The sequence below is a fragment of the Microtus ochrogaster genome, chromosome 8 (assembly GCF_000317375.1).
Source record: "Microtus ochrogaster isolate Prairie Vole_2 chromosome 8, MicOch1.0, whole genome shotgun sequence".
Classification (NCBI taxonomy): Eukaryota; Metazoa; Chordata; class Mammalia; order Rodentia; family Cricetidae; genus Microtus; species Microtus ochrogaster.
In genome coordinates, this window is record NC_022015.1 from 78,371,501 (window position 1) to 78,386,406 (window position 14,906).

The following is a 14,906-nucleotide window of genomic DNA, read 5'->3' on the forward strand; positions in this document are numbered from 1 at the left end:
TTCCTTCCTTCCTTCCTTCCTTCCTTCCTTCCTTCCTTCCTTCCTTCCTTCCTTCCCATCTTCCTTCCTTCCTTCCTTCTTTCTTTCTTTCTTTCTTTCTTTCTTTCTTTCTTTCTTTCTTTCTTTCTTTCTTTTTTTTGTGTGTGTTCCACTCTGCAAGCAACCCCAGGCCAGTGAACAATGAGTATTTGTAGACTTAAAAGTAAATGCAATTCGTGGAAGGCTCTCATAATGTTGAGATATATCAGTCAGTCCGACACATGTCAGTCAGCCCTTAGTAAATTCATTTACTTCACCTTCAATTTCAGCCCAGCCTATGAATGTCTAAGGAACTACTTGAAAAAATAGACTTCCTAGAGTTAATTTACTCTAGAAAATTCCCGTCGAACATCTAAGACGTTTTCACTTTCCAATTTTACCATTTTCCTGGCCTTCAATACAAAAAATAGCACATTATTAACACTCAGATGTGATGAAAATAATCCAGTAAACCATATGCTTTTGTAAATCCATAAGCACAGGCTGAAACGAATGTCTATGGAGAGCTCAAAAAGTATGTGATACCTCAGAAACAAATCTGCACATGGGTGTTGTGGAGGAAGGAGGAGAGAACCATGAGAAACAAGAAATATAGAACATTGTGCCAGGTCTAAATCTCAGCCTCTCTGTCCACACAAATGAGGTGGACCTCGGCAGTCTGCATGTTGAGTGAAGCATGGAGTCAATCTTAAGGAACACGGCCATGATCTAATTTGTTCAAATCATTGCAGAGGATGAAATCGAGGACATGAAATTACAGCATGATGTGACTGCATACAAGCAACCAGCTCTCTAATCTGTCATTCTTAATTACCAGTTTAAAAAAAAAAAAGACCTCTTCTTTTCACCTAAAGAGGGGTTGCTTATTGAGTACTTGCCAACACAAAGTACTTAATATACTTGACATGAAATCTTCAAAGGAAAAAAAGTGCTATAGAAGACATGCCACTCTAGTGTCTCAGAAGAGGGGCCTAAGTCCCAAAGAACTCAAGTGATTTCTCTAAACAATGTGGTGGCAATCAGGAGTGTTGAGACAGGGACTCAGATCCATCTGCTTCTAACACTGTTGCCCCCTAAGCCCCACATCACATCACATCAGCGTTCATTAAAAGCATAAAGGACCCACCGGAGAAGTAAGAATGTCAGCTTGCTAACGAAAGCTAAAAATCTTTTTCCACTTTGTTTAAAAATAAAAATGAGTCAGGTTGGAGAAGAGAGAAGGGGAGCAACGTATTAAAACATTTTGCCAAATTACTGACACGTTCCTTACCCTTTATAAGATCTGATATGCCATTAAATAAGAAGAAAGAATCTCTTCCCAAAGATAAGCACAGAGCTGAATGATCTCAGGTTACCCTTCTAGAATCACCAGGTGCAAATTCCACCTCTCACAAAAGATGAAGAGGTGGGTGGCTGAGAACAACCAACTCCCTACTTAGAGCGACTATGTGATGACAGGCATACAGTAAAGCACTCGCTTTTCCTCAAGGAGAGGAAGCCTTCAGTCCAGAAGATGCCTTCCTATCGCCATCAAACACCAACTCACAATGGGATTGTGAGTATACAGAGTCCAAAGGCTCGAGGGTCTGTCTACTTAAAAACCCACAAGGCAAGCTGTTTTGGGGGTGTCAGAGCAGTGACTACAGAAGCTTCTTTCCTGCTTTGTGCATTCATGGATGATTTTCTCCTGCTCCTCTTTTACCCTGCTGGAGCCTCAGCTTCCTCTTCTATGTAAGAACTTCTACTCAACATGATTAGGTAGGATGGTGAATGAAAGACACCCGGCATGCCCCAGTGGGAACGCAGTTTATTCGGTTAGGTTCTTTAGAAATGTCAACTCTAGAAACCATTAAAGGCAAAGTGACCCATGAATGCTGACCAGGCTGTCATACTCTCTGAAGAGGACAACATAAAAGTTCTCGTGGTGGAAAATCTAAGTAAAAAGTTCTGTTAACCAGTCACTTAGCACTATTGCCAGTGAGAAAAAGCCTGGGTGATGAACTGAAATCTTCAAACTAACTCCAGCAAAAAAATATGAAAGGGAGATATTAACACTTGTCACCTACTTCCCACCTACAAGGGATTTTATAGATCAGTAAGTATAACACTCTAAAATCCCTTGGGATGAAAGTATCAACACATAAAGCACCATAAACGCATCTATAGACAAATACATTTGCCACACTCCAAGGATTACTACATAAATTTAGATCAGGGCACAGCATGCCTGGAATGAGTAGGATAGGGACAATATGTTCTTGCTTATGACACTAAGCTTATGACAAATGATTCATACCCAGCACCTTTCATGCCAGAAGATCCCCCCAGGTGTTCCACCAACTCTAGCAACGGTTTCCATCAAGGGAGAAGACTGCAGTGTGGAGGAAGTAAATCACACCCACGGATGAGGCACAGCAACTATGTCTCTACACAACTGCATGAGCCCAGTAGCTGACGGGCCAGGAAAAAGAAGGAAAGGAGATGAGAGACCCGTTCAGAGTTTCTCACCAATCCGGCAGGCAGCCTATAATTGGCATGCATTTGCACCTTGGACTCCGGTGTTATTGTAATCAAAGGATTTCATCTAATGTGACAAAGGCGTTGGAATCTTGTTACATGTATCCCTGAGACCCGGAAAGGAGACTCAGGACAGTGGAGATATCTAGGTATGAAAACACGGGAATTCCCTAATATTGCCCTTAGGTTTAAATAAGTAGATCTCTCACTCTGGATAAATATGATAAAATTGAGAACAGGTCCAAAGTATTTCAGTCACAGTCCCCAGTTATGTGTAACTTGTCCTGGAATTCTTGGAAAGTAATCTAGACGCATTCCCCCTCTTTAGATGGATTCTAAACCCACAGCATGAACAACAAGCCCTGATCAAACACCAAGGAGCTGCTCTGGAATTCAGTTCTCCCTCTACTTTCATTGCACAATGCTGTCCAAAAGCGTCTTTCTGAATCTTTCCCCTGTACAACATAATGTAATCTTTCTATCTGCGAGGAGTCTGGTCCAGAGAGGCAGGACTGGTGTTATTTAATGGACCTGCATAAACATCTCTTTCTTCATCATCCACACAAATACATAATATACCAGCAGAAGTACTTCTGTGAGAGTCTCAGAGCAGGGCCTGGGGAGGGGTAGAGGAGGGTGCCATGGAACATGAGACATCAGAGGATCACAGTCTCACCCTGTGGTCAACATAATTTGAGTGTTCCGACCTTTAACACTCACCATCATCATTATTTTCTGCATCTTCTTAGATTCATCTCCCTGTCTAAGCCCTAGCACTAGGAAGCCCCAATCAACTCATATGCATCGAAAAGAAATTAAAAGCTGGCAGTGCTTGGCGCCATTTCTGAACTGGAGGTTAAAATTTGCCAAACATGTATTCTCTTTCCAAGATCTTTTAAGAGATGAACTAAAGTAGAGGGCTAATGGATAAGTGATATTTTACAGCTTGAATTACATTAAAAGCCAGGAAGAGTTTGGGTCCAAAGTTTTATCTTTCTTTTTTTCTTCTTAATACGAGACCTCATACATTTGCTGTATTCAAAATCTCTCCCCCCAAAGCCAGAGCTTTGAGTTAATCACTTAAGGGACCCCGAGTTAATCAGCCAGCATGGGAAGATTGTACTTAAACATTAAAGGATCAACTTTTAGCAGTTATGATATAAAAAGACATGATGAACCAGGATAAGAGTATCCAGAACTTGAGTAAAATTGCAGCTTTTTTTCAATTTATTTATGTATTTATTTTTTATTGAGCCCGTTCGTGAGAACCACCTGGAACAGCAGCCTCTGCCTCTCTATCTCGAAGGCTGCATTGTAAAGAAACCCAGCTGCTGTCCTCAGTACAGGCTAGGCTAGATCACCAAATACATGACACTGTGCATCAAAGCCTTCTCAACTCTCATTAAAAACCCAGCGATGAACACAGCTCAGCGAAGTGGCACTTGTTGGCAACGTTCCTGGCATGCGCACCACAACAGAAAACATTTACGAAGGTACCAGGTTGCATCGCCTGCACATTGTAGACTCGATCTCTATCATCCAATGGAAGCTGCAACTGAGACCCTCCTCCCCTTCTCTAAGCCTTTAACTTTGCTCATCGGCTCCACAGCAGTCGGGAGAACTTTACACATATACTTTTAAATCGTCTAGTTATTACCATCAAAGCTGGTCCTTTACTATTTCAGAGCATTGAAGTTTCTACGTTTGGCTTAAACTGTACAGCTTCCTCAGATTTCAAATGCACAGGCTTTTCTGCAAATCTGAATCTCCTGACAGAATCAGTGACTTGCACCCTAAATCTCCCGGGGCCTGAAATCTCTTCCCTGTCTTCACAAGGGAAATTCAAATCTTTACTTGAGCTCTTCTCTAGAGGAGGTCAGTCGGTAGGAAAAGAACTCCCTGTTGTTGTCCCTGAAATCTAGCTGATCTTCCCCAGGCTGACCATGCCTGAGAACAACTGCCCTTTCATGGGCTAGAAAAGCCCTGCTTCTCAAAACGCACTTGCTAATGCTGTCGGAAGATGCTGGGGAGGCTCTGCGCTGAAACTTGCATCCATTTGGTCCACAAATAGATAATAATAAAAGGGGCACCTAATATCGCACTGCAGTTGGCCTCTCTCGGGCGGAACAAGGGGATATGTGTTCTGTATGAAAATAAAATAAAAAGCCCCCACACGCGACTTCTCTGTGCAGTGCACTCCATAAATCTATCCAGGTAAGGAAAAGTCCTTAAGGGAATTTCGGTGGGGTTGGATATTTAACCCTTTCATCTCTGTATTAAAACTACTTTAGCACACCCCCACACTCCCGTTTTTGGTCTTCAGTTCGACCCTCCAGTGTCACTGAAGAAATAATAATAATAATAATAATAATAATAATAATAATAATAATAATAATAATAATAATAATAATAATAATAGATCTGCCTGTTCAGTTCCAGTTTGAACCCTGTGATTTGGAGAAAACTCTGTCGTTGGGGGTGGGAGGGCTCCCTAGTAGGCACCATTAACTCCTGAGGGAGGCCCGCTGGGAAGTCTTCACTGTGAAGCAATTCCCAAGTCCAGAACCCTCTTTCCCCCACATTCTCCATCAAATCTCACAGCGGACAGTAACCCTTTGCTTCTCTGGCCCCTTTGCCCACAGTTCCATTCTACTCACGCTGCTGTTGTGGCCAGACCAGTGGACCATAGCCTGGTTGTGTGCCGAGTCTCCAGTCAGCGCAAACGTGGTGCTGGTCAGTCTCAGCTCCTCCATCCGGAAGCGGGTGGCTTTGTCCGGGTCCCGCGCGCCAGTCCCAGGCCCCTGCTGCCCTCCATCCCTTAGCATGCCCCGGCGGCTCCGACTCGCACCCTCTCCCGGTTCAGTCTTCACAGGATCCGCTCCACTCCGTCTCCTTCGGCCAGAGCGTGCAGCGGTCGTCATTGACACCCTGCTGCCCCCAGATCTCTCCAGAGACAGCGCCCGGTCCCCGGGGGCCACTGCGAACAGGGGTCTCATGAGGAGGGGCGGGGGCGTGGCAGGAGCCCGACCCAGCGGTCCCGGGTGAGGAAAACCTTTGGGGGTCAGGGTCCAGCGTGGGGTCGAGCCGGGGTGCTGCGAGGAGCAGCAGGAGCGGCTGCTGAGGACGCCGGGGGCTAAGAGCACCAGAAGCCCCGTGCCCGCCAGGAGCGCGCTCAGCCTGACCAGGAAGCCGCCGCCGGCGCCAACTTTTCCCATCGCGGGAGCGGAGAGGAGCGGAGAGGGGATTTCGGACCGAAGGCAGGCGGCGGCGCGGGGCTCCGGGCTGAAGGCGGCAGGGTGTGCGCTCAGGACCCCAACTCCATCCAAGTTGGGCCGCGGCGGGGCGCGCTGAGGCGGCGCCGGGCAGGTGGCTGCCGCTCGCCCGGGCTGGGCTTGTGAGGAGCGCGCGGGCTGGGACGGAGCTGCGAGCCGCCGCCGCGCGGGGGTGGAGCCGAACTGAAGTCACGGGCGGAGCGGGCGCCGCGAGCTGGCTGGCGACGCGGGAGGGAGGGCTGGCGCTGCCGGGGCTCCGGGCTCTGCGCACAGGGCTGCGGGCACCGGCTATGCCCACGACCACCCTCCCCTAGGACCGCGGAGTCACCGCAAGCAGCCCGAGTACCCGTCCCCCCGGGGGGGGGGGGGTGCGGTTCTGGTCTTTTCCAGTTAGGAGATAAGGATGTGTGGGCTCTTGCTCTTTCTCCCTCTTAAACTGAGTGAGTTGGCATCTAGTCCTTACTCCGAGAAGAGCTTGTGTGCCCTGGCTTGTGGAAGATCCCAGAAGGCAGCAGAGAGCGACGTAATTAACTGACTCTCTGCGTGTGTGTGTGTGTGTGTGTGTGTGTGTGTGTGTGTGTGTGTGTTTGTGTTCTCCTTAGTCTATGCGTCTGTATATAGTTGGGAAGATTTGTCCCCGCTCTAGATTCTTTCCCTGGCCTCCCAGTCATTGCTACCAAATGCACTTAAAAACACGTTTTTAAAGTTAAGGTTCCCCAAGTATTTTGTAGCTCCATACATCTTGGAAGAGGGAGACTAAACTTGGAAGAAGTGACATGTTTGGGGTTTTATTCTCGGGGCTTAGCAACAGTGCTCTGAACCGTAGGAACTACAGATGATTGACTTAGTGAATGCGAGTTGTGGGTTTGCTGTAGATCTGTGTATTACATATAGGAAAGGATTTGTATCATCTGGTGTCACCAGTGTCTAAACCAGGGTTGCTAACACCCGCATTCTGTTCCTCTTGAGCAAGTCAGTGCCTGGTGGCCTTTGCTGTGGGACCTCAGGCAGTTCAGCGTCCTACATGTTAAATTAAATGGTTCACTAGGTGATCTTTAAAATCCTTTCTGTTCCTAAATTCTGTAATTCTGCGATTACAATATCAGCCTACCCCAAATCCCCTGATACTGTTCAGAAGTTCAGATAAGGATTTATAGTAGGTGAGAGGGCTTTGAAAATTCCAAAGAGTTTCTCAAAAGCCTAGCCCTTTTCAAATTGATAGTTATCTCTAAGGTTTGAAATAACTTTGAAACTCTTTACAGTTTTCATGTTCTAGATAACATTCTCTTATGCACATGAGAGTTATGAAATTATTGAGGGGATATATATGGATTGGATAAATATGTTATAAAATAGTGCTAATTTCCAGTTTTGATTTGATTTTTGTTCTCTGACACTTAGACTTGTTATATTACTCTATAGAATCTACATTTGTCATGAACCCCACTGGGCAGTGATACTCAGTGATAATATTTGGTTGAGGAACCTTCCTAATAATGTTCTAGAGGACAACTTTTATGATAAAACTCCATTCCAGGGAGATGTCACATACCCATGGCACCTACAGCTCAGGCCTGTAGTCCCAGCACCTGGGAGACTGAGCAGGGATGATCTCCACTGATTCAAGGCTAGGATAGAACACAGCAAAGCTACAGAAGTGTCTAGGCTACAGAATGGGATCTTGTGTCAAAATAAAATAAAATAAAATATCAGATTTAAATTGCTCTGAAGACCAAAGCAGGAAGGAAGTGCATTTTTAGGGACTGCTCACATCAGAAATCAAAGTTGAGGACCTAAGCGTGTCCTCTAGCTATTAAAAGACAAGGATTCTTTGAACAGCATTATACAAATACAGACTCCGCTGAAAGAGAAACACGTTCTGGCAGGTTGTAGCCTCTTCATAAAGGCTGGAGTCAGGAATCCTCTCTCCTCCCCAGGCGTCCAGGCCACTCTGCCAAAGCCCCGGTTGGTTCTTGTTCCACCTCTCAGAAAGGATTTTAGTGCAAGGCAGGGTTATCATTTGCTGACTGCTTTCCTTCCATACTCTGTGAGCCTCCTTTCCCTAGATAAATGAGCAGGGGTTCCTCCAGGAAAGAGTGAAGAATAAGGACCCAACAAATTCCCATCCAAAGAAAGGGGACTAGAAAAAAGCAAAATGGGTAAGCAAAAATTAAGTAGCTTCCTGGTCTTAGATATTGCTTCACTAAAAATTTAGTTTTAAAATAGATCTCTTCCTGAAAGAATTAAAAATGGTACAAATGAGTGGAATTTTCTTCCTAGAACATACACCTTGCATCTTTTCCACAAACATGTTAGGAAGATCTTATGAAAAAACCAGGTGTAGGGTTTATGTTGTAATTCTATCATTGGGGAAGCCAAGATTGTCCCAAAATTTAAGCCAGCCTGTGCCACATAATGAGTTCTAGGGCAGTCTGGGATACAGAGCGAAATCTTGTCTCAGAAAAAACAACAACAACAAAAAAAAAAAAAACTATCCCAACAGCAATAAAAACAAAAGAAAAAGATCCCAAGAATGATCACGCTAAAATGATAATAGTCACTGAGACTTTGTTGTGGACAGGGAAAAATTTTAAGGCCCAACTTCCATTATCCATTGTTAAAGATAAAATTATACAAACATGGATAGAACTCACCCCAGGAAATATTGTACTTATGTATGTGTGTATTCCTTTTATTTCCCAAATGACTTTTATTAACAAGTAGTAGGAGACAGTACCAGAATTCTCTAAACCATGCATTTCCATGGTTAAAAGTTCTCAGCAACAGGTGAATCACGGGAAAGCCTGCCCAACACTATGTTCAGTTAATCAATATGGAATAAGTCATATGGTTTTACATTTATTTTAGCATTTTTTTGTCTGTATATGGGTGTGGGTGTAGAGTTCAGAGGACCATTGTACCTAATGGGTTCTTTTCTTCCACTATGTCAGTTTTGGGGATGAAGCTCATGTCCTTAGTTTACGAACCCCAGTGATTGCCTGTATGCTGAGCCATCTCATGGGCCACAATAGTTATTGTTATAATTGTACTGAGAAAATGTTATTAGCAAACTAATGTCATAGGCCTGAAGAGATTATATATTGATAATTCCTATAAAAGGGCTTTTAATTTTGCATATGAAAAATATCCTATTGTTGTCTAGATCAACATCAAATGTTTCATCAGGAGTAATTCCATGGCCCCTGTCCTGTATCAGTCTCTTAATAGTAACTTTCCAGTGTTATTTAATCCTGTGTTTGTTTTCTTGGTTAGCAACCCTCCTCCAAAAGTTATGTGAGGTAAAGGATGATAGCAGTCTTATTAATCGGCACTTTTCCCAATGTCTCCCTCAGTGTCTGGTTCATTAAGAGCTCAAAAAAGAACAACCACGTAACTGTAGAAACACTACCCACATCTCACCTAGCAGGGAACACTGTAAATCAGATGTACTCTCTGTGTGAGACCCTGTGCTCCAGCCTTTAAATGTAGCAACTTATATGGTTCCTCTGTGAATTTTCTCACAGCTAAATATTACCATTTTCTCCATTTTGCATATGATGTCAAACAATTGCCACCCAGGGTCACACTGCCATTAGTGCCTAAGGTAAAGCTTCTGCATAACCATTCCTGCTGGAATTCTCTCTACTCTAAATTCAGCTAAATTTGTTGGTGACTTTCTATGGAGTAGGCACCCAGTAAAAGCGTAGTCAGTTTCAGTATCATTGAACAAGCAATACTGTAACAGGTGAGTAAGGGACAATTGTGTGGAGGGAGAGGAGGTAAGTGTATTAGTAGTCCCTGTCTGCTTGCCTTTATTTGGTATGCATAAGGAGGTGATGCTAAGCAGGGTGGAATATTCATCACTGCCACAATCCTACTGCAAGAGCTACAGTTAGCTAACTTTCTTTGTTTTGGTTTTTCAAGGCAAGGTCTCACTATGCAGACCAGGCTGGCCTGAGCCTTGTGATCCTCCTCCTTCAGCCTACCATATATGGGGTTATAAGCAGGTGCCAGGTCAACTCCCGGCTGTTAGGTCAACTCATATTCTTTTGTCTGTCTTCCATTGCTCCTTGTCTGATGGATACCTTGACTTCAGCTTACATTAAATCACATTATATGCTTCATCACTAGAACAGTGTCTCTTAATAGCTCCCAAGTCCTTGGCTCTCCTGGGATACTGCTGAGAAAAGGCTTTTTGCATTTCAGATGAATGCCATGAAGAACTGCAGAAGAAAACCAGGTAGAACAATATGCAGGCTGTTTCCATACTCTGCCAAAGGAATGGTAGGAAAAGTTTAAGCTGCCCTTTAAAGTACTTTCGAGTATCAGATAAATACTGGGCACAGTCTGAATCCAGTCATTGTGTCTTCTCAGACACCCAATCTAGGTTGCTTAAGCAGAAGTACTTAAGCCCTTATATTTGGAAAATGTGGGCTAAGGTTACCTACCTGACACATAGGGATGCTATGAAAGCCAGTTTACCTTTGTATAACTCAAGGAATAAATCCTACTGCTTTGCATTTATGTGACTTCAGTCTCTCTAGACCTATAAACCACTTTTTCTTCTAGTTCAATAAATCTTGCAGCAGCTCCAGAAGATAGGTAGGGGGCAGGTTTTGCCTGCATCTTACAGAATAAATATACATTTATCCAAGGTCATGGAGTTAGAGACAAACTTAACAGAGACTCTTATATCTTATTCCCCACTCGGTCCTATCTTGTTGCATCCAGTTGGTGCACACATGAATTAAAATCACACACTTTTATTTGGCTATCAGGCATAGCTCAAACAAGCATTTCAAACTTCAAAGACCAACTTGTATAATTATTTAAGAACAGAGAGGCATCAAATAACATCAATGTCATCTAGTGAACTCATGTAAGCATACGTTAACCTATTTAAATACTCAGAATTAATCTAAATAAATAAAATGAATCGATGACAAAGTAGGTTTATTTAAAGGTGATATGATTAGGTTGAAAACTATATCTTTACCAAAAGTCTTATAATGCACTAATATGACTTGTGTTTAATCTTCAAATGATCTGAAACCTTCACAATTAAGGTCTCTTTTTTCTGTCATCCTCTAGCTTATAAATCCAATGCATAATAAAGGCTTATGTCTTATGTTTCAGAACAAACATTGTACCTTTCTATTAGTCCAACTTCCTTAAAGCTACAAATAATAATAAATACATGGAGATCTCAAAAGTTGTAAGTATGTTCCTTTTAGTTTCTCTGGGAATACTGACTGGAGCAGTGGTTCTCAACCTATGGATCACAGCCCCTTCCAAATATCTCTGTCTCCAAAAATATTAACATTACTAATCATGACAATAGCAAAATTGCAGTTATGATGTAGCAATGAAAATAATTTTATGTTTTTATGTTTGGGGGTCGTCACAACATGAGGAACTGTATTAAATGGAAAAAGCATTAGGAAGGGTGAGAACCACTGAACTAGAGGATGATGCAAAAGAACAGGCAGGTACCGTGAATTCATTCAGGGCCAGAGATAGATTAACCAGTGCTTCCATCTCGCAAAGAAGATGGAGGTCTGTTTTACAGAGAATTGATCCGAAGACAAATGGGCTCAGTTCTGACACCGAGTTCAGTAGGTTCCTGGGGCAGAAAAATCTCCTGTGTCAAATGCACAACATCCATTAAAGGTCATGTTTTGAGGGACTGTTCAGTCAGGGGACAGGGTGGATCTTGCACAGAAGCAGCAACTGGAGGAACGAGCAGCACAGCAGGGAAGATACTCAGAGCTCTGCTGTGTCTCTATTTGATCTGGACAGAGTCTATGCACTCATGCTCTCCTGTCCAGCTACCTTCAACAACAGGCCAGTCTGAAAAGTAAGGGCTCCTTATAAAGTTGGGTCTGTTTCCTTGCTGCCTAAATGTTAGACTTTGTAGAAACCTCAGCTCACAAACTTCACCCATGTCCATGTTTCATAAACCTCCTCCCTGATGTTTCTAAGTTTTCATTCTGCTACTTAAACAGACAGGATCACTTTTCACTTCCTTGATCCCTTCTGCATGACTTCCACCCTTAGATCCCAGACTCCTGATGCCTGTTCACCTCTATTACCTGAAGCTTAATTCTCGTTCCCTACCTGCCATGTCTTATGACATCAGATCCTACATCTTGGCATGATATGAGGGGCATTTTAGTTTTTTCATATAATTTAACAGGTTTCACCATAAGTGCTAAGTAGGTAAGCCTTGTCTATTTTCTACATTCACTTTGCTGTCTGAACTTTAGTTATTGCCCTTCTAGTATTCTAATAACTTGTCTTTACTTATCCATCTGTTCATTAGAATATGAAATCTTGTAGTTTAGGGGCTCTACCTTATAGATGTTTCTTAACCCTGATCATGACCCAGGCCAGGTACGGGAAGACATTCAGTAAGTGTTTGCTGATTGAGTGAATGACACAGCTAATGCTCTTACGTCGTTGATAGTGTTTCTTTATATGGTCAGACATTCAGCATTAGAATGAATTAGACACCCACCAGGGTTGTCATGCAAAGCTAAATTTATACCTACAGGAACAGCTGAATCAACGAATAAAGCAATTTAATGCAACCCGTCATTAACTGAAAATACTCACCTCCTCCAATCTGTTGCTATCACACGAAGCCTTTCTAGAGAACCCTGCTCAATCACATAAAAGACGCTAGTTCATACATTTTAAAATATTGAAAAATTGCATTGAAATTTTATTTTGTCTACTAAAGTATTCAAATTCTGATAGATTTGCTTATTCATTCTGTTTCACACACAAACACAAATCTCCAGCACCCAAAACATACCTTCTTGACAATATTCACTCATTATTGTCAACCTCAAAAAATAATAGTCCTAAAATTTCTATAATAATAAACTAAAATTTTATTGAAATAGAATTAACAATTTACGCACACATCTAGCGGTAACAAATATATTAATTGGAAAATGTACCTCAAAGGAATAAACTTATAGTTGTGTAAGAGAAATAAGTTCAGAGATACCAAATGCTGTATTATCCTTATCAATAATAATTATATTATCAAGACTTCTGAGAATAGATTATTTTAGGTACTTTGCAAACACAAACACACTTAAAAGTAAAAAAAATTATTTGCTTGACTGTAATAAACATTTATGTATATCTAAGCACTACTCTGTGTATCTTAAATAAGAAGTGTTAATATCATATAATTATATACTAGAATTTGTCAATGACTTTAAAACTTTTCTCTATAGATACATAGTTTCTATTTTCAGTTTCAAGAATTTTTTGACTACATTCATAAATGTATTTTCTCTTAAGAAGCCTTGTCTTTGCTTATTGTGCTGTCTAAAATGAATCTGGAATTACCTTATATGTATATGATACTGAAGGTGAAATTGTATCTGTGGAAACCATACTATGTCAGAAATTTTAATTGAGAAGGCGCTCTTTCTTTCTCTACATGCCCGGGAATGTTTATTATAAATCACTGACAATTTGTGTTTTGTTTCTGAAGTTTCTTTACGGTTGGACCATTTGTCAAATGTTTTGATGATGAAGTATTCGTGCTGTTATTGTAGATGTTTCTAGCAGCTGTTTCTAGCAGCTCGAGGGACTGAACCCAAGGTCTCACATATACTAAGCAAGCCTGGGACAATTGAGCTCCAGCTCCATTGCCAAGTAGGTTCTAATTATGGCGGTGTTATGATAAATCAGGAAACCTAGTGTGAAGTCCCTAGTTAGTTTTCCCGCTGTGTTTGACATAATCTTGTCAGTTTCTAAAACCACCTGGACTTTAAGACAGAATTGCACAGTGCCTATAGATCAATTAAGGAGAAAGTAACACCTGAAATTATTTCTCCCTGCTATTGATGGATGTGCTGTTTTCTGCATTTATTTAATCTCCATGTTCTTTCAGATGTATTTATGAGTTTTCAATCATTCAGTGAATCCTTAGGATTTGTTATGTTAGATAACATTGTTATTGCGGTCACTTAATCTTACTTTTCGATGACTTTTTTAGTGTGTAAAATCAAAATTATTTTTACTTTGGTTTTGAATCTAGTTATTTTAAGAAATAAATATAGATATTAAGTACAAAATTTTTCATTTTAAAAGAATTTCTATATACCTAATCCTGGCCTTGGTAAACTAAACTCCCATTTCTTTCAGATTTCTCTGTCTTTTGTTAGTTGATAAATTGCTTAGAGCTTACTTAGGAAAATAAAGTATGTTTTATAGAAATTGTGGCAAAGATCAGTTTCTGTGGTGGCGTACCACCCCCAACATGGGAGAAATGCTTCATTATTTCTCTTTGAAGTGTGAATATGGTGCTTGCTGGGAATTCTTTTGAAAATGAATAGATCATAATCACTACTTTTCTTTTCTTAACTCGCTGACTTTGGAAAAACATATGAAGAGGTTGTGAGAATTATTTTATGCTTTTTGTGCATCTTTTCATGTGGTCCATTGTTTTGTAAATATTGATTATTAAATATTAAGCTACTGTTGCATTCCTGGAGGAAACTACTCAAAATTAGAGCATCTGATTGGCTGACATTTTCTTTGAGGCTTATGCAGGCACAACCATGAGATGCCCTGTCTCTAATGTTTTTGGTTTGTTTCCTTGTTTGTTTGTTTGTTTTTTGAGACAGCATCTCACTATGCAGCCTTGACTGGCCTGGAACTCACTACATAGACCAGGCGAGCCTTGAGCTTATAGAGGTCCACCTGCCTCGGCCTCTTAAGTGCCAAATTAAATCTGTGGTAGCAAATACCAGGCCCAGCCTCTTTAATTTTCTTGGTATGCTGTCTTTGCCACATCTTAAACTCAATGTTATGTCGGCTTCATAAAAAGAATTTTGTAAAGAGTCACACATTCTTTATGTTCTGAAGGAGTTCTTGTAAAACCAGCATTAACTCTTCTTTTTTTTATTTTTCCATTCAATTATTTACACTTCCTTCCCTCCTCCCAAACCCCTCCCACTCCCCCACACCCCTTCCTCCCTCTCCTGCCATGTTAGAGAGAGGGCCAGGAATCCTGCCCTGTGGGAAGTCCAAGGCCCTCCCCTGCTTCATCCA

At 41.7% G+C, this 14,906-nt stretch overlaps 1 protein-coding gene across 4 annotated transcripts in view; it reads right to left on the minus strand.

Moving 5' to 3' along the window:
• The window catches only part of Sorcs1 (sortilin related VPS10 domain containing receptor 1), a 506,327-nt gene extending 500,324 nt beyond the window's left edge, over nucleotides 1–6,003 (minus strand). For 2 of the 4 annotated variants that reach the window (XM_005352454.2, XM_005352456.3), the window contains exon 1: nucleotides 5,214–6,003. In XM_005352454.2, coding sequence (XP_005352511.1) covers nucleotides 5,214–5,771 — 558 coding nt within the window. In that variant the 5' untranslated portion in view covers nucleotides 5,772–6,003. The remainder of the gene's footprint in view (nucleotides 1–5,213) is intronic. The other 2 variants (XM_005352453.3, XM_013348176.2) reach the window with 1 other exon arrangement.
• Nucleotides 6,004–14,906: the final 8,903 nt, after the last annotated feature.